General features: G+C 35.7%; 1 protein-coding gene across 1 annotated transcript in view; it reads right to left on the bottom strand.

The window, feature by feature from the left end:
* Pard3b (par-3 family cell polarity regulator beta) overlaps window positions 1-27387 on the bottom strand; it is an 853966-nt gene that overhangs the window by 468029 nt on the left and 358550 nt on the right. Inside the window, exons 5-7 of the mRNA XM_013016080.1 lie at window positions 12635-12723; window positions 6557-6643; window positions 1228-1353 (exon numbers count right to left, since the gene is read on the bottom strand). Coding sequence (XP_012871534.1) covers window positions 1228-1353; window positions 6557-6643; window positions 12635-12723 — 302 coding nt within the window. The remainder of the gene's footprint in view (window positions 1-1227; window positions 1354-6556; window positions 6644-12634; window positions 12724-27387) is intronic.

Here is a 27387-nt window from a genome sequence, read left to right as displayed (position 1 = left end):
AAGCTCTCTCATTTTAGTCTACTTAACAACCTCCTAAGGTAAAAATAGTAAATTCTCATTTTGCAAATTCAAGTTGAGGCTAAGAGAGATTAAATAATTTGCCCCATGATTCTGAGCTTTGAAGTGTTTCTAAATCTGAAATTTTAACCAGAATTAATTAACGGAAAAAAACATGTAACAAACTAACTTTAATGTAAATGGGGGAAATCATTTAGCATTTTGATCAGATTATTAATATGCTATTTTTGCTTGAGAGGAAAATCAGATTTTCCTCCATACCAACTCTGAACAAAATTTCTATGACTTTTCATTCTGCTCGTGTATGCCAGGAATGATTCTGTCTGCCCCTATCTATCAAATTCTTATAAAAACGTATAGCAGTGTATACAAATTATAACATTACTAATAATTATGATTTTGCCTACCAGTATTTTAACAAAATAGATTCTTTTGTAGGAGTTAGTACCTACTTTCCTTCTACTCACAACCAAACTCTCTTGTTTGCCTACAGTATTGAAAACTAATACCTAGGAAGGAGATGTAGTATGAGTGGTCTGGGTCTGAATTAGTTGAGGTTGTTGATTATTACCAAAAAGTATTAGTGCTTAATCCCTTAATTTGAAATCCCAATGCAATGCCAACATACATTAATAAATATAAATATGCATCAGCCTGCTACATATTCTAAGTCTTTCAAAAGAAAGAGAGAGAGAAAATGTATTCCCATAATATTTTCACATTCTGAGATGTGATTTCTGGAGGGAGAACATTTTAATTTTAATTTAGACATTTGTTTGTATTATTTACAGTCTTAGATTCGATAGTTATAGATATTTCTCACTGATTTTAGAGTTCACAGAAAACTGCTGACATCAAATAGGTTAATTAATAAGCTGGAACAAATAGTCTGTAAAGAGAACCATTAAATACCAGCATAACTGACCCAGAGCCCAAGAAAAACAAATCTTTCCGTAGATACCCCAGCAAGAAAGCCAGGCAGGAAGGCTTGCTCTGTTCTGTGGCTTCACATGCCTAGAGGTTGTGGCCCACGTGTGGGCCACCTTCTAATATGCCGAATGTAAAATGCATTTGAAAATGGATGTTAAGGGGTCACTTAAAGAGAATTGACCAGAAATTCCACCTACAATTTTTGTTATAATGAGTTCCATAATGACTGCAAATATCCCAAGGATCAATAAAGTAAACAAAACAACAAAAAATGCTTACTGAGCAAAAGTTTTGTCTACAAGATCCACACTGTTGATTTTTACAATACATTCATTCTCATGAAAGAGTCCTTCCCGTTTGCACCTGCTGTTTTCTTCAATGCCTCGGATGAAGAGTCCTAGGATTCTAAACACAAATTTTAATTTGAAATAGGATTATTAAACACCAGTGTGCTAATTTTTTTCACTTGCAAGTATTCAGAAATAAGTGTTGCTTTCTATTTATGAAATACAGTATCTTTTCTATGCAGGTAACTGCAAACACACACATATGCATACAACTCATTTCTCAATTCTGCAATTCCATGTCTCATGCTTGCCATAAACTCAGAAATGCTAGAATAGCTTAGTGAAGTAGAGAAGAGAGAAGACTTGTGGTGTGACAAAGGGCATCACATTTGTCTGTAAGCCTGAGTCATTGCCAAAGTGAGGACATGATGCTTAGACATTCACAGTGCCCTTTTGAATCTTACTACCTGTTCAGTAATCAGTATGCTAAGAAATAAACAAGTATTTAAGATTGTATTACTGAGAAGAAAGATCAGTCTCAGCAGTTAGTGCTGCTGAATTCAGTGAGCACTGGGTTTTTTCCTCTGATGTCTAGAAGAAATAGAAGGAGAAAAGGTCATAGGACCAGGACTGGGTAAATTAGTAAGTACAGGTTTAAGGTAAAGGAGATAGTAATAGAAAAATTAAGCTAGAGTCATCATAGGATTTCAGAGCTAACAACAGATAAGTCATTGACATGTCATGGTTTCAAGACCCTCTTGGATAAAAACAAAACAAAACTGTGACTTCTTGAGTTCTTTCCATAAAATGGCATAATAGTTGCATCCTTCTGGATATCTTTAAATCATCTCTAGATTACTAAAAACAGTTGATACAATGGAAATGCTTTTTAAATAGTTGTAGCTTATTGTTTGAGAACAATAATAATGACAAGCAAAAAATCCCTTGATATATACATACATATATATATATATATCCAATACAAATATATTTTTCCTACCATTTTCAATCCATAGGTGATTGAATCCATTGTGAATGAGAAACTCATAGAGAGGTCAAATGCATGTGCACATGGATATGTATTTGTGCGCACACACAACTCTGTTATTTTTATAAACCCCAAACTAAACCAATAATGAAAATGAAAAGGAACAAATCTTGTATCTATCTTTATTGCTTCTCATTTGAGAGATTTCCTTTCTCTTTTGGCATGTCAGCATACTAGCTGTGTCTCAGAGAAAGATGATAGGTATGTCTTCTAGGAGGAAGCCCCTGAGTGTAGAGACATTTCCCTTGCCCTGTTTCTTATCCCTTTGTTTTTGACTTTGTTGCTTTCTTTTGTAGAAGAGCCTTGTGTGCCATTACACAGTCCCTTTGCATTAAATTCCAAATCTAAATAAAATATAAGCAGATTTTATGTGTGAATAATAAGGTCAGTCATGGAAAAAGGGCAGCCTGTAATGAAAATGTTGGAGAAAATGATCCTCCTGTCTGGAGTAGCCACAAAGTTGAGCCTCTGCTTCGAGGCCTCAGTTCATTTAATGAGCTCATACCATCTTGAGATGTCAATGGGCAAGGAATGTACAGTGATATTTAGGTCTTTACTTGAAAAAAAAAGTTAAATGAGAACAGTATGCTGCAGCCAGAGATAGAACAGCAAAGAATCACGCTGCCTACTGTATGAAGCAGTTGAGGTCAGGTGCAAATGGAGACTGAGGTCTGGTGCTTCACTTCCTCCTTCTACTATGTTAGTAAATTAATCAAGCATTCCGTGTTAGCATCCTCTCCTAATAGAATATTAAAAGTTGAATGACCACGGCACACAGAACTGAAGAAATAGATCAACACCGTGCTTTTTCCACAATGAAGCATTTTCTGATAGCTCACATTCTGGATTTTTGTCATGGTGGGTTCACAATAACATGATCCATTAGAAGGCTCACATGTGGTTATAAAATAGTTTATGTAAGTGATATTTTTTTAACAAGCATTCAAGTCTTCCTTTAATTTAATTCAGTACATCATCAGTCATGTAATGTTACTCCCTAGGATTTAATTTCACATTTTGGGAGATGAATTAATTCTTTCAGGCCGCTGGGTTGCAATTTAGCTTGCACATCACAGCTGGAGTATGCTATGTGAACCTCGCTGATCTAAATAACCTAACTTCCATGAAAAATTTATTGACAGAATAAGCCCAACTGTAAAACCCATGTGTCAGAGGTAATTTTGGTAAAATGTAAAACTGACTGATTTTATTAGTTTGGTCCCTGGCAACAAACCACCCTTGCCCTCTCTATGCCACAGAGGAGATGGATTCTCTCCAGTATGATGTCATCCACACCACTAGTTGAAGGCTCAGAAAGAGTATCTCATTCTCCTCCTTGGTCCAAACTGGTGGGCTACGGTATCTGACTCATGTGAGGCCAAGATTCACAGGATTTAAAGATAAACGTTGCTGAGAAACTATAGGCCAAGACTAACCAGTTCTTTTTAAGGAGTGTTAAAGGAAGCTAAACCCTACAATCCATTGGAATAAGAGGAGCAATGTTTGCTTCTTGCTCATGCAGTATCATTGAGGCAACAATATCTCTCCTTGCTCATCCTGCTCTCCCTTAACCCCACCCCTGCCCCAGCATGGTGTTATATAGATTTGCTCCTCTGCCTGCTGAGCATTTTTGTCTCAACATCTCACCTTCTGTACCATTTCCCCTCCCCCCATCTCTCACCTTTCTCCTCCTCTCTTGTGTTTAGTTGCCTTTACACTGAAGCTGAGGTATATTATGCTATGTTTGTTGAAAAGCACTAGATCTCAGGTTGTAAAAAAATCACATTCACAGTCTAGAAGTAAATTATGTTGTTTTTACTTGCAAGAACTTAGTATATTGTATTCGTCTAATGAATTCACAGAGACACTATCTGGTATAGCAGTATCTATATTTTTATTAAGGTTTTTATGAAGGTTAGATTTCTTATTCAACGACAGGTGTGCCAGTATTTTTCTAAAAGAAAAAAAAAACCACATCGGAGGCAAAAGCCAATTACAGTAGTCTTAATAAGGAATTAAATGTAAATTCTAATTTAAAATAATGACACAGGCCAATAAATGGAAGGAAATGAAAGAGCTAAGTACAGCGCCATGACCCTAAGCTCCTGTGCTCACACAGTGAAACCATATGGCATTACAAAGTCAGACTCTTGTCAGACATGCTGTATACACAGTTGTATCTACACACATGGGTTGAGTTAAGTGTGCTGTTTCAGCCTGTACTCATTACTTTATAACTTTTACTGGCTCATGTCTCCACTTCCATATTATTTTTAATGTTTTTAATTAAATTTCCTTCCTATAATACTAGTGGATGGCAAAAATATAATAATAATAATAATAATAATATTTCTCTAAGTTACTAAACAGTTGACTATACATTTATAATGAAAGTTTATTTCTGAATTATGCTTTTTTGTTGAAGCCAAAACAATACTGATAATTTGTAAGTTCATAGCTTGTGGGTTTTACTAAGAACTTTCACATTTTTAATGTCATTTAATCCCTATAACCTTAAAGTAAAGTAGGTATTGCAGAAGACAAGTTTGGGAGGCTTGTTGAAGGTTATATGGAAAAAACACCAGTATTCATTCCAGCTTTTCTGAATTCAAGTCCAGGCTGAAGAAGAAGAAAAGAAGAAAGAAGAAGAAGGGAGGAAACTAATAAACTAATAAACTCCAGTGTTTTTTTAAAAAATTATTATTATTACTAGAAAAGAGAGTAGATGATGTTTCATGTACAGGGCCAGTTTGTTTTTGAACTATTGAAAATGATGTATAGTGATAGCCACATTGTACATTTCCTCATTTTTCATAAATTGGGAAGATCTCATGTTCTGTTCTATTCCAGCTTCATTGAGCTAAGGGGACTGGTAATTTAACCACTCCACTATTTCACAAAGCTCTCAGAACCCTTCTGCCAAAGGCCATTAGTATTTCTCATGAGGATGGAGTACTCAGCCTGTCTATCAAAAACAATCTCGGTTTGTCCTATGCCATAACCCATAACGTTTATAAACATGCTTATTAACACATACAGGAAACCAGACACAAGAGCTGTTAGTTTTTTGGTTCATTCTTTTCTAAGTAACATTCATTTCAGGAAGAGATGATTGGCATCAGCTGTTATTTTGTAATAAAATAAAATAATAATAAGATGACTTTGCAGTTACAGTTAGCAGATGGCCACCTGCTGAATGCAATGCAAGTCGAAATACCATGGGTAAATCTTTTTCTATTGGTATGAGACTGAACTGAATACATATTTAGCATTGCAAGTTAATAGTATACAATCATTGGAAACATTAGTTGTACAAAGAATAATGGAGTGAAGGTACATTGGGAGATTTGTTTTTTGTTGCGCTTGGTTTTTTAGTGACTTTGGGAAAATCAATGGACTTTTCTGGTCTTCCACACACTAGGCTAAAATAAAACATTCTGACTTTTCAACAATACCTTTAAGAAAATGAATTTACAAACTAATGAAAGTATGCCATGCAGATGAGAATCTGATTTTCCTTTAAGTTTCTGTCAACCCTTGTCAATATATCCATCTAGGACTACAGAGAGTCATCTCATTGAAAAGCAACATAGTCTAAACCTAGTGACGTAATACCGAAAACTAGTTCCATAAGGTCTTTATACTATTACTATTATTAGCTCTGAGGCAAGGACTTTTATTTATACTCACAGAACATATTTTACATCCAGTTAGACAGATAAGAATTTCAAGAAATATTAACACAATCCAAATTTTTATTTGCCAGTTAAAAATAAAGATACGGCGAATTATTTTTAATGGCTTAAATAATAACTTAGTAAAAGCAAAATGACATTTTTCTTCTCTAGCAGAGCCAGCTCTATAGTCTTATTTCTAAAGTCTGAGGAAATGTCAGTTTGGAACCAATACCTGATTGACATGTATTTTCTATTATTACAAAAGTTCAGTTGCAACATTTGTCTAACAATATGTTAAAAATCGGTGCCAAGATTCTGTTTATTGTGTATCACTGACAAAGACACTTGAAAGAAAATGTTTTACAATTAATCATAAATGGAGAAAATGTGATAAATGTTTTTCCTTTTTACAGTATCCTCAAAGTAAATGATTTAATTTTGTTGCCAATACCTGTGGCCAACAAAATTATAAGTAGAGAGGTCCATCTGACTAAGATAAAATTGTACTTAATCCTCTCCTGAAAAATGATGACATGACAGAGAGCATGTCATGGTTTTCATTAGCTTGGGCTTCTGAAACAAGGAAAACAGCTTACCTTCCACTCAGAGATGAAAAGAATGGCACAACATGTATTCCCAAAGGACCTCCTTCCCCAGAAATCTCCACTCTTCTCGTCATATCACTGGGGCAGAAGAAAACACAGATGAGTCTTGGCCAAACACCAGATGAGGCACATTAGCCTCCTTCCCCTCACAATGAATCAACCGCTGTAACTTCAACAGCTGAGGTGTAGTTGAAATGTATATGGTTAACTGGTTATATTAGAAAAAAATCGACAAAATAATATGCCTAAAAGACTATCTGTTTCCTTATTTTTATCCTTAGGCAAGGCACAAGAAATGTTAGCACAATCTAAATTACTACAAAAATAACTTCCCACTTAATCTGCATAAATCAACATATTTAAAAACAGGTACACAAGTATAACATTTCATCCCAATGATACTCATTTGAAAATTTCTTTACAGCTCCTAAATGCATGAAAATACGTAGATCTATGCTGAGGCATAAAGCAAGCATTTTTTTTCCAAGCAGTAAATATCAAATAAAAATCTTTATTAGAGAAGGCTTGAACTACATTTCATACTGGCTGTGAGACCACAGTTGGACTTTTTTAAAGCAACATAATAAAAACTTTAAGTTGTATAAGGTTTTTCAATGGAATAATTCCAAATATTCACCTCCTGAATTTTTTAAAATTTATTTTTAAGGTAGAAAAATAGGTTGCAAAACCTGGAGAAAATGTATTATAGAAAGAAATAGAAAGCCTGACCTGCCTCACCTAGCCCAGATTAAGGAAAAGATGAGCTAGAAACATTAATGTATAGTGTGTATGATGGACACAGAAGGCACTGGGAGTTTCTGTGTAATAAAGAGCGGAACTAACACGTTTTTGTAAAGATGAAAAATAATAACCATGAACAATTATTGGCTCCTTTAATCCCACTGAGAGAAAATAAAATTGCCAGAGGAAAATGATAAAGTTGATGCAAACATCCCCTCTATGGAAATTGTAAACAGGTTTCTATTGTTCCATATTTACATGAAAATGACCTGAAACTAGATGTCAAATTAAGAGCTACAGCTGTTACAAATGCTTTTCCGCTCCAAATTGAAAATGGTGAAATTTTGGCTCTTTGCTAGAAAGTTGAGAACAGTATTAAGAAAACAAAATGCCTTATGAATTCACTCTGTATGAAGTAAATCTTTAAATAACCAAAAATCTATATGCTCATCAGTGTATTAAAAATAAGTATTTTAAATACATTCTTACCAGTGCATTAAACTTATTTTTAATGTGTTTTCTTTGAAAGCCTATTATTAAAAACTGCACAAATAAGCATGACAGTTTCCAGTACTTTTTGTAAGATGACAGAATTTTAAATCTGACAATAAAGGTTCACATGTTTTCCTCCCAGGATATGGCTGATATATGTTAAACTTCTTCAGTAAGCACCTTATATCAAAGGCCTGGATAAAAGTTAAAAACTGAACAAACATTAGAGTAATGATGCAATATGAAAGGATCCTTATTTAAATGTGTGAGAATATGAACATTTGTATAAATATATGTATTTGGATGGAGCTATGAGGTATGCATTGTAAATCCTGAATGTTTAATGGACAGAGAAATTATACAGAATTTAATAAACTAAAGCTTTTTAAAAAGGCGCTTAGGCCACACTAAACCAAAAGTACCCAAGGTCTAGTTTCATTATGACATTTAAAAACAGAAAAATTTTGTCTAAAGGAATCTGGAATATAGCTCAGTGGTAGAGTGCTTGTTTAACATCTTCAGAGAATTGGGATAAATCCCCAGTACCTCAAAAAATATTGTTGAACCACTGAAACATTATCACCTTTCCAGATAAATGCATCAAGAGTCCCTGTTTGCTAATGGATAGCACCCTTATGTAATATATAGAGAGGTCTTAAAATATAAATGTTTAGTCTAGTATGTTTCGAGATTTCAGCTTAAGAACTTTTAGGGTGGCTTTCTTTTATAGATGATAGATTTTTATGGATTTTCATTTTTTCTACTCTATAAATATTGCTTTATCCCTATTCCTATAAAACATAATGAATTCAATGCATCCTGTTGATATCTACACTCTAATATTTATCAATTGGTATTTTTACATTCACCTAATAAAAGATACTTTATACTTTGCTCAAGTAATCAATCTTGTTTAATGTTGCTACAATTTTTAGAAGAATGCAGTTTTAAATGTATGCTTCTAGATGAGTCCTTTCTTTAATATTTCAGAGTAAAGCTTTAGTTAGCCATTACACAATAATCACAATACTTTGGCTAAAAGAATTTTTGATGATTATTAGGTTACTCTCACAAAAATGCTACTATCCTTGGGAAAAAGGAATAAAAACATCCATTTTTATCAACTTTTATGCAAGCATTTATAGCAAATTAGATCTATTTAATAAAGAAAAGCAATACAATTTTAATTCATATCATGTTTCACCATGTTCTTTATAAAATGCTATGCTATTTGTTTCCAGGTGAAAAAGCATATGAAATAGTAGTCACAGAAACAAGTCCCAATATTTTTATTTATAGTAAAAAGGAAAACACCCCACAGTATTTTTTATAAATTCATGATGGAGTTCTATAAAAATTGCTGTATATACACACTTCATGAATTACAAACACAGCAACTAATACTTGACACAGTTATTGGAATACATATCTCAAATAGTGACATTTTTCAAAGATGTAAAAATGGGCTATTAGTGCTGTTGGTTTAGATAAATGCCAGCGTGCATGCAGGACTTAGAGAACAGAGAAGAGTATGGTTTGGAGCCAGTATAGTAACCAGAAGACAAGCTAGAAGGTGGACTCACAATTGGAAATGTAAGAAATGCGGGGAAAGAATAATCTAGGAAGTATAAAGAAAAAAGAATGCTAAAATGTGGATCAAAAATTAAATTGTGAAGTAAAGAAAAATATTGCTTATATCAAGAAGAAAAGCAGATTCACTAGGAATCAAATGAACAATTTTTATACAGGATACTAAGAGATACTTAAATAAGTAGAACACTACAGAGCATTAGGTTAACTAATATTAACCACACTAAATTTCCTTAAGGTGATCAATTTGGACACATTTGACTCAAATAATGACTAGGACCAGCTGCTACCAGTCTAAGAGCTCAGGACAGAGCTATGGGCAAAGCTAACGTTAGTGGATTACAAGGAGACTGTCATTATGACTGGTTACTCTGCTAGAGCTGGATGTTAAGTGCTTCAATTGATTTGTACCCAGAAATAACACTTGAAGCCTGAGGCAGAAAATGCAACAGACACTTCAGCTGATTTTTTCATACCAGGCAAGTGGGAAGACTTTGAAACTGAAATTATTCAAGTCATTTAACGAACAGTTTCACAGAATGAATTCCAGAAAGATGAAACATGCTTTGTCTAAGAGGGTGGAGCATATGGGGAGACAGGATAGCTCAGGGAAGAGAGGTATGGTGGGCAAATATAGACATACTATTTATTTAATGTACACATATAAAAATGGATCCCTGTAACTTGAGGGAATGAGTGGGGGAGGGATAGATGGGGGAGAATGATATAAGGGATGACACTGATAAAGAGACATTGTACTCATATCAGAAACTGATATGTTGAATTGACACCTCTGTTCTTGCAGTTACTTAAATCTAATAAAATAAAGAAAAAAAGGTTACTCAACTCAATCCTAAGCGTTTCATTGAGGTCTGGGAGAGACAATTTTGAGGACAGGGATGGGGGGATTCTGCAATCTAGAAGCAAAGTTGGGTGTGGCTTAAATGGTAAAGAGTATGTGTAAGGGAAGCAATCTGCCCTGCTTCTAAGGTTGTAAAATATCTGAGTAAGTCATTTAAACCAAGACCCAAAACCTCAATTTCCTCATTTGTTCTGTCTAATGAGGACATTAAAATTAGGAACTTTTTTTTAAAATGGAATTGTTGGTGTTAATGAGAAAAATAGTGAATAATCATACATAGGTATCTGGAATATATAAAGGGATCAATAACTGCTATCTATTAGTAAGATTCTTATAATTTTCTAAAGGAATTAACACATTTGTATACTAAAATGAAATACTTCATCCTTAGCATAGAAAGGAATTGGTAAACTGGTGCTGGTGGCTCATGCCTATAATCCTACCTACTAAGAAGGCTGAGATCTGAGGATCACAGTTCAAAGCCAGCCTGGGCAGGAAAGTCCATGAGACTCTTATCTCCAATAAACCACTAGAAAACCAGAAATGGTGCTGTGGTAGAGTGCTTGCCTTGAGCTGAAGAGCTCAGGGATAGCGTCCAGGCCTAGAGTTCAACCCCATGAGCAACAACAACAAAAAAGGAATTGGTGAGACTTTTGAAAAACTGTTAAATACTTTAGGTTTGAGAAATACATCTTCTATATTGCTGAAATGGAGAGAGAAGACAGAGTTATAACAGATGGACAGAATGTGTGTGCTGGTATCTCTAGGAAATGAATCATTGAATCACAGACATATTCTAGGTAATAGGTAAAAGATGAACTGCACAGTGAAACCATGAAGAGTATGCAATTGACCTTGTGCTCATCTTGATGTGAAAAGTCTTTTTTTTGGGAGGGGGTCCAGTCGTGGGGCCTGAACTCTGGGCCTGGGTGCTGTCCCTCAGCTCTTCAGCTCAAGGCTAGCACTCTACCACTTGAGCCACAGCACCACTTCCGGCTTTTTTCCTTTTTGCTTATGTGGTGCTGGGGAATCGAACCCAGGGCCTCAGGCATGCAAGGCAAGCGCTCTACCACTGAGCCACCTTCCCAGCCCCAATGTGAAAAGTCTTATGGATGGGAATAGATCAGAAAAATTCAACAAAGGATGTGTTGTTGATTGTGGGACTCATTGAGCCCATTGGAATTCAACAAACATAAATTAGTCATTTCTCTGAGAAATATTGGCTAATATACAAACTCCGGTACTTAAGAAAGTCACAATGTAGGGAGAGAGCTGAGAAATATGGAAAAATATTGAGAAATAGAATATTATGCAGGTTAAATATCCCTGTTCTAAAAGGTCTGCATTCAAAAGCATTTCTAATTTCAATTTTTTTAGGCTTTGGGATATTTCCATTTATGTAATAAAATTGGGGGGATGTGTTCCAACTCAAAACATAAAAATCATTTTTATTTCACATACATCTTAAACATATAGCCTGGAATTAATTTTATAAAGCATTTTAAATAATTTCGTTCACGAAAGAAAAGTTATATGGTGCAGAATTTTCCTTTTATGGCATATCCTGGCACTGAAAGTGTTTTGGATTTTAGCAGATTTCTGGTTTTCAAATTGTGTATGATCAACTCTTAGTAGTAGAAAGGATAGTATATGTTCAAAGAATATAGGTTAATATTTGGGAAGCAGTACACTAACTGGCTCTGGGCAGTGTAACATGCACTCATCACAAATAGATAAACACTATATATCATTTCATTTTAGAGGAAAGCAAAGCCAATGCTTAGAGAAGTCACAAAGTTGTCCAACATCAAACTAATCATGTAAAATAAAGTCAGGACTTAAGTTTGGATGTATTACCCTGTAGAAAATGAGTAGTACTGGAAACTTCGGCCAAAGGGAAGGATTAGTAGACATGTGTATAAACATGGGTGCAACTGACTTCCAACAATAAGTTATATTAATTATCAACATGTAAAGCCCCTGGTTGATGGGCTTACTTCATTTTATATGCATCAAATAAAACAGTAAAAGCACAATATGAAGCACTACTTGAAATGTTAGAGTCAAAGCAAAACACTCAAGCACCATGGACTCTGAAGTGTTCACTTGAAACTGCTGTTCAAAAACAATGAAAAGTAATTAAGAAATCCTGGTGGCAGAAGAAAATGTGAAGGATTATGAATCAATCACTTGTGTAACTAACACACATACACAAGTTCTCATATCTTAAGTAAAAAAAAATAGGAGAAGAACATAATCAAATAAGGAATATTCTAATTGGGATATGCTCCACTCTACAATTCTATGTACTTGGTTTAAAAAACTGTAAAAGAAACCAACATCAAATTTAGATTTAAGTATCCTTATTTACATAAGGAAAATACCTCAATGCATCTTTGGGTTTTGGTGATGTCAGTAGTTCTGTCTGGGTACCATTCATAATTTCTCCATCTTCCAGGTTCTGCATGGAATCCTGCAGTGAAACAAACCCATAAGCTTGTAGATGTTGCACATATAGAATTGAAGATTCAAATAAAATATCTCAACATGAAAAAGTAAATAGTTTTACTCTGGGTATAGACAGCATGTTGCAATTTCTTTTAAGCTTAGAAACAGGTGTTAATCTTTTCAATGCTTTCAATGTACTTTTCTCTCCCATTTGGTTTCTGAAATGCTCAAATGGCCCATTCACACAAGGCAATATGTTAAGAGCTTTGCAATACATCATTTAGCTTCCTGCTAAGCAAATACAGGTTTTGGGGACTGTGGCTCTGTAACAGCTGGTAAGAGAGTTTTAATGTACTGTACTTGCTTGTACTTCCCCATAACATTAAAATATAAAAAAAGCAAATCCATGAAAAGAAAAACTAATGCTTTGCAAATTCATTTTTTTCAAGAGTGTGCAGAAACAGTGGCAGGAAGAACTCAGAGTTCTTCTGTTACAGAGGCAAGATCATCAGAGACCAACAAATAGGATCATCAGGTTCCAAGATGGAGCCACTTTCCTTGCAGAATGAAGATCAAGGTGAATTGGATGCCAATCAGAGGAGTAGAGATAAAGACAGAGTCTAGAAATCCTGGTCTATGTTGATTTTCTTTTAGGGAAGACATTCTTTTTCTGTCAGGGCTTACAGCTGTTCTCTCAGACAATAGCTCCATGGATAGACCCACTCTTTTCAAGCAGACGAACACATAATTTTAGTTACAGACCCTGTCACTGAGGCCAACTACCTGGAGAAAGATCTAGAATCAGAACTCACACTACAAATAGCATTGATGGCTCTCCATGCTTCATTCCACAAAAGAGGAAATACATGAGTCTAAGAAGTTGTATGTAAGTGAACTAGGTTTGTATGTTGAAGACAACAAAGACTAGAGCTATAACTTAAGCCATTTTGTTGTATGTAGTAACTTGATTAAAAAACAGTTTTAAGTAAGTAACAACACATCCCATAAGGACAGGTGTTTCTATGAAAAATGTTTACACTAGAATTTCATTCTCTTTTTCCTTTTGTTTTTTTCTCCTTTTTATAGAGAGGGAAGAAAATCTATAAGCTTCAAGGACACTTCATGGTTTAAGGAATGATGTCTGAAAAGATGAAAAAAACTGAATGCTCGCATTGATACATTTTGTTTTGGTGTGTAGTTGTATGTGTGTGCACATGTGTGTGTGTGTGTGCGCGCGCGCGCGCGTGCGCACATGTGCATATGTGTGCCAGCCAATTCTGGGGCTTGAACTGGAGTCCTGGGTGCTGTCTCTGAGCTTCTTTTTCTCAAGGCTACTACATGAGCCACAGCTCTATTCTTGGTCTTTTTTTCTTTGTAGTTTATTGGACTTTGCTGCTTGGACTGGCTTCAAACCTCCATCTTCAGACAATAGGCTCTTGAATAGTAAGGGTTACAGGCATGAATCACCTGTGCCCGCTGGCTTGAGTGGTTCTTACAAAAAATGAAAGAGAACTGAGTATTACTTAAGTATAAAAGTTTAACGAGACCTTGAACATGTAACTACCAAATGCCAGGAATTTGAGGTCCTCATTTATGCCCTTAACTGATTCTGTCTCTCACACAGAAGTGCTCTTGTATCTGGTTCTCTGTCCATCAACCACGCAGTGAACAACTTATTGTAGTAGTTTTTCTAAAACCATTTACTAAATGATCCTCATATTTAATGGATAAAAATATAAACACTTGTTATTCTTCATAGTTTCCGAGAGTCAAAGACTTGGAAGTGACTTAGCTGGGTACTTCTAGGATGAGATTTCTCATGAGGTTGCAGCAAGATGTCTGCAGGGCTGCAGCTACAACCATCTAAAGATGACTGGGGCTTTAAAATTCACACAAGATTCATTCTTCTGAAAGTGACACCAGGTACTGGTGGCTTAGGTCTGCTATCCTGGCTACTGAGAAAGCTCAGATCTGAAGATGGTACTTCAAAGCCAGCCTAGTCAGTAACGTCTGGGAGACTGTTATCTCCAATTAAGCATGCAAAAAGGCCATAAGTGGAGCTATGGCTCAAGTGGTAAAGTGCTAGCTTTGAGCAAAAATGCTCAGGAGCAGTAACCAGGTCCAGGACCATCACACACACACACACACACACACACACACACACACACACACACACACACACACACACACACAAAATAAATAAATAAATAAATAAGAGACAAGTCAGTATTTCCTGTCTTCAGAGTTTTGCAATCAGGTTAGAACATTTTCATCACCTCAAAAACATTGCCACATAAAATAGCAATCATTCTCTATTCTCTGCTAATCAGGAATCTATTTTCTGTCCCTGAGGATTTACCTATTTTGAGCATTTCATATATACAGAATCATAAGCCATGTTTTCTTTCACTTAAAAGGATACTAAGTTCAACCATGATTTAGCATATGTGAGTATCTTATTCCATTTTAGGATCAAGTAACATTCTTATAGATATACTATATTTGCCTTTTCTAGTTGTCCAATGTATATGCATAGCTTTTGATTATTATGCAAAGTAAGTTTTTGTGAATATCTGGGTAAGAATTCTATGTGAAGATGCTATCAGTTGTCTAAGTCTATATGAAGAATTAGAATTTTGGTAATATATCTGTAATCTTTAACATTTTTAGGAACTGTTATACTATTTTTAAAGGATCTTCCTAAGTTAGCATTTCTATCAGTTATATATAAGGCTTCTTATATATTGATCATAATCAAGGTAGGAGAATAACATACATTTTTGCTTCCATCAACATTATGCATAGTTAAGAGAAGTTTTTCATCTAGTTCTAGTTCAATTCCTAGTAAAGACTGTATTTCTGTCAACAAGATACTTGAAGCTTTGAATACTGAGATATAACAATTACAATAACAGTCCCAATTGCCATGTGATAATCTGCTCAAGAGTAATTCTGAATGACAACTCTTTTGGAACAATCACATCATTAGGTATAGAGTGAGAAAAGATCATATTTGAAGATGTGTAGATCCTGGACAGGAGTTCTACTATTTAAAAATAGCTCTTTGCACTGGGTGCCAGTGGCTCCCGCCTGTAATCCTAGCTACTCAGGAGGCTGAGATCTGAGGATCACAGTTCAAAGCCAGCCCGGGCAAGAAAAGTCCGTGAAACTCTTATCACCAATAAACCACCAGAAAACCGGAAGTGGCACTGTAGCTCAAGTGGTAGAGTGCTCGCCTTGAGCTGAATTGCTGAGGGACAGCCCTCAGGCCCAGAGTTCAAGCCCCATGACCAACAACAACAACAAAAACAGCTCTTTGCCTTAACACAGGTATCATAAAGGGCTTAGTGACTCAACTAATAGGCAGCATTTGCTATATACCAAAATCACTTCCACATAGTGAATTAACAGAACCCTATGGTATTTTCTAGAGATGGAGCAGGCAGACATGTTAGGGCTTTCTACAAGGACACAGAACCAACTGATGTCCAAACTGGTGTCGAGGGCACTGTAAGAGGGCAGTGTTTTAAGACAATGGCAACTCATCTCTTGATAGGCTATACCAAGTCACTTTCCCCGAAAATTTATAAATAATTGATAAGCAATAATTTAAATATAAGCACACTTAAGCGATTCCTTCACTAAATTACAACGATGAAATGATGAGTCACAAAATCACACTTATCTAAAACAGGAAACATATTTTATTCCCATAGCTTATTTAAATAACTGAGAAAAATCTGTAAAATCATGACTTTTAAATTGGGAAGGAGAGGGACAAAAATAGCTCTGATTTGGAAAAAAAGTAAAGGTATTAAGCAACTGAACAGACTCCATTTATTTTCAAATTTAGGTTTGAGTAATAGTAGTTATCTGATCCCAAATCCTCAAACTTGCCTTTAGAAACAATAGTTTTGGGATGGGTGTATTTAATTTTATTAATGAGATGATTACAATTTTCTAGTTTTAATTTCAGTTAATATTAAAATGGAGGGTTACGATTCACAGAATGTAAAGTATAAACCTATTTGAAAATATATTTGTCTCTTTTGCCCACATGACTACTATGCTTTGCTCTCTAATAAAGTTCAACAGGAGAACATTCAGTGCCAACTGAGCTGAGAACTTTAAGAAGCTTGTCCTTTATTTCTTTTATCATCATGGGGGAAATATATCATATGTGGCTCTCACAACAGACAAGCTTAATTACTACAATTTTAAAATCTGAACATTTTTAGCAACACTTTCAGGATCATAGGAGCACTTCTGACAGGCAGAATGCATAGGATTTAAACATCACTGAACTATTTTTAGCTTTAAAATCAACACTTACATAAATATTCCCAAACCAATTAGCAGCAGCTGGAAAGTAAAGGTGTTTACATTTTGTTAGCACTGATGCTAACTACTGCAAGTGTTCATTGGCTGCCAGAAAAAGGCCAGACACCAGGGAGGCCACCCTTTCAACAGGGGTGATTGCCATGCTGGTACCAGGCTCTCATTTCAAATCTCATAGTTGGTACAAGTCACTGATTTCATACAGGTGCATTCTTTATCATGGAACATCATTAAGTTATGCATCTCCAGAGAACCTCAATAATTCTTAATACATTTTTTGGAAAAAAGTGCTACCTAAATTCTCACTGTGTATCCCTGGCTGATCATAGCAAAAAAATAATATTAAAAGTTTTATAGTGTGGTTTTTCATCTGTCAAATCAGGAACAAGAAGAGATGTCTCCTTTATTAATAGATAGCTTTTTTTTTGACATACTGGTACCAGTAGGTGGCCTATATTTCCTGCTCATATATTTCAAGCCTATTTCAAACATTTGCTCACAAAATTTTAACTGCCAATTGAGTTGTGATTCAAAAATTCAAATGCATTTTCAAACGGGATTTGCATTCTTAAATGTCAGTGGATTTTAGAACGAGAGTAAGAGAAACATTATACAGAGATCTGAACGAGAGGTTGTGTGTCTGCTGCTCATACATAAACATAATGTAAATTTTAAAATTAAAATTCTGGGCATCATTTTGGAATATTTGTTTTTACTTTTTAGAAGAAAAATATCTGTGCTAAAGTAAAAACAAACTGCATTTGATATGCACATATATGAAATTAGCATGCATTTTAATAGTCAAGGACCATTTCCAAACTCTACCTGCTGTAAGCAAGACATTACCATGGAAAATCTCTCTATTGTCTTTTATGATACTATCCTAAATCTTTCTGATTTAGCAGTTTAACATGCTTAAAATTTACAATAAACATATCTGAGGAGATTATATATTTATCTAGAAATAACTAACATAAACAATTTTTTTAGAATGCTAACTTATTATTAGTTACTTTTTCCCCCATCTTATCAGTGATTCTTAAACTTTAGCATGGACCAGACTCACCTGAAACTCATGAAACCAGATTTCTGATTTGGATGGAATGGGTCTCTGGGACAGGATTTGGATGGAATGGGTCTCTGGGACAGGCTCAACACCTATTTCCTGATGCTGTCTAACAACTACACTTTGAAAATTCTGCCTTGCAGTAAGTAGAGAAGATCTGATGTCTACAGGCAAAATTCTGAAGACTGTGAAAGGAGAAATTACTATTCTCTTACATGTGTTAGTGACAAGGCCAGAATCAAGGATGCTTCTTTCTCCATTCAGTGCTCTTTGTGTGTATTAGGGTAAGTACTTACTGATATAATGAATGCTGACTCTGAAATTCATTTTAGAGATCTGTTTGTTTTATTCTTCAGTGCTGGAGCTCAAACCTAGGGCCTTGAACATGTTAGGGAAGTATCTAGAGCTACATCTCCAGATAGAGATCCTTTTTTTACTTTATTAAAAACTATAATAATGTCTTAGATATGCTCTACTATTCTTCCAAAGACCTTAAAATACTTTACATATAATCACATGGAAATTCATGAGAATTTTAGGTGATTTTTAGCATTCCTATTCCAATTTTATGGATGAACATATTCAAGAACAAAAAAGGCATGTCTTATCCTAAATTAAAGTAAGCATCAAAAAAATGCCAAGATTTTTTCTTCTTTTCTTTTCTTCTCTCCTTTTCTTTTCTTGTGCTGGTACTGAGGCTTGAACTCAGGGTCTGGACATTGTCTCTTAGCTTTTTCCTCTTAGGGTTAGTACCCTGCTACCTGAGCCACAGCTTCATTGGTGGTTAATGGGAGGTAAGAGTCTCACAAACATTCCTGCCTGGGCTGGCTTCAAACCATGATCCTTAGCTCCCAGATTCCTAAGTACCTAGGATTACAGGCATGAGCCATTATCTCCTGGCAAAATTTCTATGGGAAGGGATGGTAGGGGAAAAACAAAGGAGGAGGTAACAATGCTTGATAGGAAATGTACCCATTACCCTACTCATGTAACTGTAACCTCTCTGTACAATATTTTTACAATAAAAATATTTTAAAAGATTTAGATTTGAATGCAAACATGTTAGTTATATTTATCTAGTAAGGTATTGATTTTAGGCAAATCAGGTTTACAAAGATAGTATATTAGGAAACACTGAAAAAATTATTACATGAAAACATCAAATAGTTCATTATTGTAGACATTGTACTCTAATAATTATATTTTTAAATAAAAATGTTGTCTTGGAACATAATTAGATACACATACACAAATAACTACTCTTGTTCATCTTATAAGCTAGGTGCCACTGAATATTATTAACTAACTTGATCAAATTGTTGGCTGAAGAAGAACATGGAAAATTGCGTGTGTAGACACATTATCTTATGCATTACTTTAATGCATAAGATTGGAATAAGTTTAAGCACATGTTTTATGAGTCAGCAACTTTCACTTGACTCTTTTCTCAGGTAGCATATGGTTGTGGACCATGTATAGTACAAAATAAAGCCGGTGGATAGACAACACAAACTGGATTGACCCGACTTTTTCCATATCCAATTTGTATTCAGAAGATGCTGAGTACTTTTCGTAACAAGTTTAATAAAAACAAGTTTGAAGGGAAGAGACCAAGATGTACACATTGAATGAAGCTACGGTCTAAGGCAAAGAAGATACAATTCCAATATAAGCCTTATCATTGCTTTGCCTGGTAGCAAGACATGAATTCTCTGAACCAACTCATTGGTTCAAATGAGTGCTTTTCCTGGAGAGCTAACTCCCATTCTAAATATACTTTTTAACTTTTGTGACTTTTGGAAAAAATCTAAAGCATAACATATAAATGAACTAAAATCAAAGTTCTATTTTATGTTTTTTAATGTGAAAATATTATACAAAGGGGTTAAAGTTACATGAGCAAGGTAATGAGTACATTTCTTATCCAGCCTTGTTGCCTCCTCCTTCGTTTTCCCCCTACCATCCCTTCCCTCCCACTTCTACAACTGCACTTCCCCGCAACCCTCGCCTAAATTGTAAGTTCTTTGTTCAACGTAGTGTATTGTACATCTCATTGTTACAATAGGTCATCCTGTATCTCTATTTAAACATTTTGTTTTTCCCTTCCCTCCCCAAATTATATTGACATCAAATACAGTGAAAACAGGGCTTATACCATGGGGGAGGACATACAAAGAAACAAAAAAATCACATGGTACATTATAAATATGTTAGAAACAATAGCAAGAACGAAAAAAAACACTTGTGTCCCTATCTTGGGGTTCATTTCACTTAACATCATCTTATCTGGTCATATGTACATAGCTTTTAACCTTTTCTGCTTGTTCTAGACATATGCTAGTTAATGCAAATAAGGAAAACCATAGGACCTATGTTTCTGTGAGCCTGGCTTATTTCACTTAATATATTTTTTTCCAAGCCTTTCCATTTCCTAAGAAGTGGGGTGAGGTCATTCTTTCTGATGGAGGCATAGAATTCATATATATATATATAGATCTATAGATATAGATCTATATATATATATATATATATATATATATATAGATCTATAGATCTATATCTATATCTATCTATCTATATATCCAATTTTCTTGGTTCATTCATTTGCTGAGGGGCATCTGGGTTGGTTCCACATAGAGCTCCCCTATGACTCAGCAATCTCATTTTGGGGCATTTACCCAAATGATCACAAACAAGACCATACTAAAGCTACCAGCACAACTTTGTTTATTTCAGCATTATTTACCAAGGCTAAGATATGAAGACCAAAATTCTTGTACCTCTATTTCCATCTTTTTTACTTTTTTATGATGTTTCCTTGCTGTTTCTTTTCCTTCTTGCTGCTCATAATCAGCAGAGTTAGAGCATGTTACTAAGAATTCTAAGTTACATTGGAGAAGACAAATGAAATTTTACTTAAAAAAGAAATTCCTCAAAATATATACACTTTATATACCTCAATGAGATTTTTGTTGTTGGCTTAGTTGTGTTTGGATGTACAATGGATAAAAATGATCTGTGTTGTTGATTATGGGTATAAATTTATGAAATTTATGAAATGGCTTTAACCAAACAATACAAAACTTAATACAATGTATCAAAACACAATTGTGAGCTTAAAAATAAAAATAAAAATGTATGTGTGTTTTACTTTATGATAAGCAGACTACACATATTAATCAATCTTACCTACACATCCAAAATTTAAACTACTACTGGTAAAAATCACTTCATCTGCTCTGTCTTTCAACATGAGCCCAATGCCAATGAACGCATTGCTGACTCTGCATGTACGGGCAAGGAACAGACATCCTACTTCAGAACTGTAGAGGTTCAGAAGCCTAACAAGATAATTCGGCAATCTCTATTTTTATGTTCAATCTTTCTTTATTATACTCAAGTAACTCATTGTAAAAGTGCACAAAATGGAAGAAAACAACATATACATACACACAAATTTAAGCCTGAGTCAGGAATGCTTATAATCATCATTTCCATTTGTAATTCGATTATTTCTGTTACCAAGTAATAACAAACTGTCTCCTAGTTTTTCTGTATCAATAAATACATCAGAACTGCTTGAGTCCCATGTACATATACAATAAGATAATGTCATTTATTCCTGAATGGGTGGAGATATTAAACACAGCCACTCCCACAGGGTCTGCTTTGATCACGCTACTGCCAGAAAATACATGATCAAAGATATTGTAAACATCTGCTTCTCTATCACTTAATGTCTCTGTTTAAAGTGTACCTTCATTTCAAGTATTTAGAATCAAGCTATGTTAATGGACAAAAGGATGGTACTGAGGCCTTATTTGTAACTGTATATCATCACCAAAACTAGTGAATATAAAAAGATGTGAAGAAGTCAGGGTAATCCAACAATGAACAGAAAACTTCTAATATAATCATGTTAATTGTGATAGCTGAAACATTTTCAATTTGGTTTGGTTCTCATAATGTACTATATCCACTTAAGCAAAGCTGTAAAAATTAGAAGTTTGTTTAGAGATAGCCAAGATAAAGAGATCCATTATTGAAGAAGGAATTCTCTTCATTTGCACAGGTACTTTATTTAGGCAGGCAAAAGGCTCACTTTCCCTAGGGCCTTCCCTATGACAATCTTCATTGGGCTGAAGCAAGGACAGATTGTCATAGCAGATTCTGGAAATCAAAAGAATCATACTAAGTTATATGTGTATTTAGGTAGGCAGTACATTAAAAGTTTTTTGTATGTATTTTATTGTAAAAATGCTGTACAGAAGGGTTACAGTTACATGCGTAAGGTAATGAGTACATTTCCTATTGAGCATTGTTGGCTCCTACTTTGTTTTCCCCCTACCATCCCTTCTCTCCCATCTCCACAACTGCCACCACCCCCCTACGCTGAAGTTGTAAAGTTCCTTTCAACACAGTGTTTTGTACATCTCATTGTTGCAATGGGTCAGTCAACCTGTATCCTTATTTAAGCATTTTGTTTTTTTCCCTTTCCCTCCCCAAATCAGAGAAGTGTATATACAAGATGCAGAGCAACGACATCAAATACAGTGAAAACAGGGGTTAGACCATGGGGGAGGAACATACAAAGAAACAAAAAAAATCACATGTAAAGTATAAATACTTTAGCAACAATAGCAAGAAAGAAAAAAAAGTGTCCCTATCTTGAGGTTCATTTCACTTAACATCATCTTATCTGGTCATATGTACATAGCTTTTGTCCTTTTCTGCTTGTCCTACACATGTACTAGTTTTTGCAAATAAGGAAAACCATGGGCCTGTTTCTTTGGGCCTGGCTTACTTCAATTAATATAATTTTTCCAAGTCTTTCCATTTCATAACAAAAGGGGCAATGTCATTCTTTCTGATGGAGGCATGCGTGTGTGTGTGTGTGTGTGTGTGTGTGTGTGTGTGTGTGTATCACATTTTCTTGATCCATTCATCTACTAGGAACATCTAGGTTGGTTCCATATCTTTGCTATGGTAAATAATGCTTCAATAAACAAGTTGTGCTGGTAGCTTTAGTATGGTCTTGTTTGTGATCATTCGGGTAAATGCCCAAAAGTAGGATTGCTGGGTCATAGGGGAGCTTTATTTGGAGTCTTTTGAGGAACCTCCATACTGCTTTCAAAAGTGGTTGAACAAGTTTACACTACCACCAACATCTGTTATTATTAAAGTTCTTGATTATAGCCATTGTAACTGGGGTGAGGTGGAATCTCAATGTTGTCTTGTTTTGGGTCGGTGATGGGGCTTGAACTCTGGGCATGGGCGCTGTCCCTGCGCTCTTCAGCTCAAGGTGAGCACTCTACTGCTTGAGCCATGGCAGCACTTCTGGTTTGCTGATAGTTTATTGGAGATAAGAGATTCACAGACTTTCCTGCCTGGGCTGGCTTTGAACTGTGATCCTCAGATCTCAGCCGCCTTAGTACCTAGGATTACAGGCGTGAGCCACCAGCGCCTGGCTTCAATGTTGTTTTGATTTGCATTTCTTTTATGGCTAGAGAGGTTGAGCATTTCTTCATGTGTCTATTGGCCATTCTTATTTCCTCTTCAGAAAAGTTTCTCTTTAAGTCTTTAGCCCACTTATTAATTGGGCAGTTGTTTCTTTGAGGATTTGTTGTTGGGGGATTTAGTTTTTTGAGTTCCAGGTATATTTTAGGTTTGTGACCCTTGTCTGTTGTATGGCTAGTGAAGATCTTCTCCCAATCCATGGGCTTTCTATTCATCTTGCTAGGTACATTCTTTGCCATGTAGAAACTCCACAGCTTCATGCAATCCCATTTGTCCAACTTTTCTTTGATTTGTTGTGTTTCTGGATCTCTATTAAGGAAATTTCGTCCCGTGACAAGGAGACCTAGGGTTTCTCCTATTCCTTCCTGTAATGTTTTCAGAGTGCTTTGACTCCGAGGTCTTTGATCCACTTGGAGTTGATTCTGGTGCAGGGTGATATATATGGATCTGGCTTTAGTTTTCTTCAGATAATTAACAAATTTTTACCAGCACCATTTACTGAAGAGGCTGTCTTTTTTCCTTTCTATTTTTTTTAGCTCCTTTATTGAAGATTACCAGGCTATAGGTCTCTACAGAGACCTATACAGAGTTTCATTTCTGGGTTTTCAATTCTATCCATTGTTCCTCAGGTTTGTTCTTGTGCCAGTACCATGCTGTTTTGATGACTATGGCTTTGTTGTAGAGTTTGAAATTTGGTATTGATATTCCTCCAGCACTGCTCTTTCTGTTAAGGATCGTTTTTCCTATTTGGAGTCTTTTATTGTTCCATATGAATTTTTGGATTGCTTCTTCTATTTCACTGAAGAATGAAGTTGGAATATTGATAGGTATCGCATTGAATTTGTAGATAATCTTGGGAAGTATTGCTATTTTCATGATGTTGATCCTTCCAATCCAGGAGCATGGGAGGTTTTTCCACTTACTAAGTTCTGCTTTGATTTCCTTTTTCAGGTTTTTAAAGTTTTCTTTGTAGAAGTCCTTCACTTCTTTAGTTAACTCCTAGGTATTTTATTTTTTGTGGGGATATTACAAAAGAAGTTGCTTTCCTGATTTCAGCCACATTCTTCTCATTGTTGGCATACAGAAAAGCCGTTGATTTTTGAGGGTTAATTTTATACCCTGCTACTTTACCAAAGTTTCAAATCAGCTTGAATCAGCTCAAATAATTTGGGAGTGGAGTCCGTGGGAGTCTTTAAATACAAGATCATGTCATCTGCAAAGAGAGAGTTTTACTTCATCTTTCCCTATTGGGATCCCCTTTATGTTTGTATCTTGTCTTATTGCTGTAGCTAGGCCTTTGAATACTAAATTGAAGAGAAGTGGAGAGAGTGGATATCCTTGTCTTGTTCCTGAGTTTAGAGGAAGTGGCCTTAACTTTTCGCCATTAAGTATAATGCTGGCTATAATTTGTCATATACAGCCTTTATTATATTGAGGAATGTTCCATGGATTTCTAGTTTTTCAGAACCTTCATCATAAAGGGGTGTTGGACTTTGTCAGCTTTGTGCCATTCTCAGGATTTATGTTTACTGAGTTTCAATTGTATTTCTTTTACCGCTTCTGCTGCTGAGTCTGCATCCCTAGGCTGCAATGGGGAGGGGCAGCCTCTGGCTCTGTTTACCCAATGAAGAAAGTCACTCCTCCCAGGGTAGAGCGTTTTCTGCCTGGGAAGGGCAACTTTCCCCTGGGTATAAGTGAGCAGGGCAGGTCAGGTTCCTGTGACCTGTTGAATGGCCCCTATTGTTTTCTTCCATGGCCTGGGTTGGGGCTTGCTACTCAGCCAGGCCTTTGTCATTATCAAAGATAGAGTTCTTCTCCTGTGGTGGGGGAGGGGGCTACCTACCCACTGCTGCTCCATGAGGAGTGAGGATGTCTTTGGGTTACTCACGCACCACATCTGGCACCTTTGTTCTGGGTTCTCTCTGTTGATATGATGGCCGCAGCCACTGCCACCACTGCCATGGACACCAGCAAGTGCTCCAATCTGTCTCCTTAACCAAGCTGCCTGAATTTTCCCTCTCTGGCCAAACTCTCTGTACTGTGATGGCACACTTGGTGTGATTCTCTAGCCTAAGACTGTTCACCTGAACACTAAAACTGCTTTCTATGCGAGAGCTTGTTTAGCCTCTAGCTTCTCCTCCACCATTTTCCTCAGGATGCCATTAAAAGTTTTTATGGTAACTAAAACTGTGTGTTGGAAAAATACAATGATCAGAATATAGCCCATCTTAGTCCACAAGTTAAATAATCAGGTTTCTTGCAAGTTTTCCTTGTGATGTACATTCTGTGAACATTTTAGTATCTTCTCATCTAGTCACAAGTTTTCTTCTCCCTTCTGCATGCACTTGTTCCTCTCCTTGATCAATCTCAGTTATCTTTCCACACAGTCATATTTGCCATTTACTTTGCCAGGCTTGCATTTCACTTCCAGTCACCTTTACTGGAAGCCTCTGCCTTCAAAATGATTTCACTAGCTTATGTTATAGGATCTACCAAAACCCAACAATTTGGAGAAAGATTTTCTCAGACAACCTAAGATGCCCTTGAATGAATCCTTAAAATGGAATGTGTAAAGAATAAGAGCTGAAGTGGTGCAGCAAGTGCAGAGAGGGCAAAAAATGCCCCCAAACAAAACAAAGCAGTCCAGAGCTGTATCACCACCAGCATGCGGAAACACGGCTTGCAATGAAGAACAGAGTTCTCACTATTGGGAACAGCTGTAGTCATGGGTAACAGTCAACACAGTTTTGGTTTAAAAACAAACACAAAACCATAACAAAGATTTTTGGAAGAGTCCCGCAAAACTCACTCTATCCAGACTGGCATATACTCTGATCACATGAAGAGATCACCATTTGTACTTAAATACAATTATCTTCTACTTGAAATTCTTTACACTGATTAAGAATTTTTAAAAAAAGCTCTGATCCATTAAAAAGATCTTATTGAGTTATCAAACTTAAAATGTCAGCTCAAAGGAAGGAATAGCCTTTGTTGTGTTCATTGATAAATCTCCAAAGCCTAGGAGGACGCGTGGCATAGACAATAAATATCTACATATACCAGCTGTCTTGCTTTCCTGGCAAATATCCATTCATCTTTTGTTTCTTCACTTGGTATAGACCACTGTCTCTATCCATATTCAGGACATTTCCTGCCCTGTGCAAGTTCTGTCATTGATTGACCTCAGGGAAGGAAAGCAATGGTTTCTTTACCTGTCTTTATGCACCTTGCTTTACCCTGAGATCCTTAAGGTGGAAAATCTGTCTCTTTGTTTTCCTATCCTTGTTACTATGCACAAGCCTGAAATTCAGCAAATATTCCACGTTAGGGGTATATTTATTTGGCAGCAATCTGTTCCTTTAAGACTCTTAGGAAACTGCAATGGAAGAGGATATTTATGATGTGCATAGAACTACGCTAGACTGACTGTGCAGTGTATTGTGCTATATTCTATGGGGAGGATTTAGAGATGAATATGACACTGCCTTTGCATTCAAAGATTTAAGCTAGCTGGGACCACTGCCAGAGGCATCTCTGGTAAGAAAATTTAAAGTACAGTTGAAAGCTAATCTTTATTTATGGTTTGAAATAATTGAAGTAAAAGAGAATGCGCTGATTTGTACCTGGCCAGTTATGTTTCTTTATCTATGCTCTTACATTTATAATAATGCAATTTAAAATGACGTTCATTATTTATAAAATGTATTTAAACTAATATTTAAAACCAGCTAGGCTCCACAGTTGCTGGAAGCTTGGGTTTGCTAG

This window comes from Dipodomys ordii, unplaced genomic scaffold, assembly GCF_000151885.1.
Source record: "Dipodomys ordii isolate 6190 unplaced genomic scaffold, Dord_2.0 Scaffold1, whole genome shotgun sequence".
NCBI lineage: Eukaryota > Metazoa > Chordata > Mammalia > Rodentia > Heteromyidae > Dipodomys > Dipodomys ordii.
Note: the sequence above shows the minus strand (reverse complement) of the source record. Positions and strands in the feature narration are given on the sequence as shown.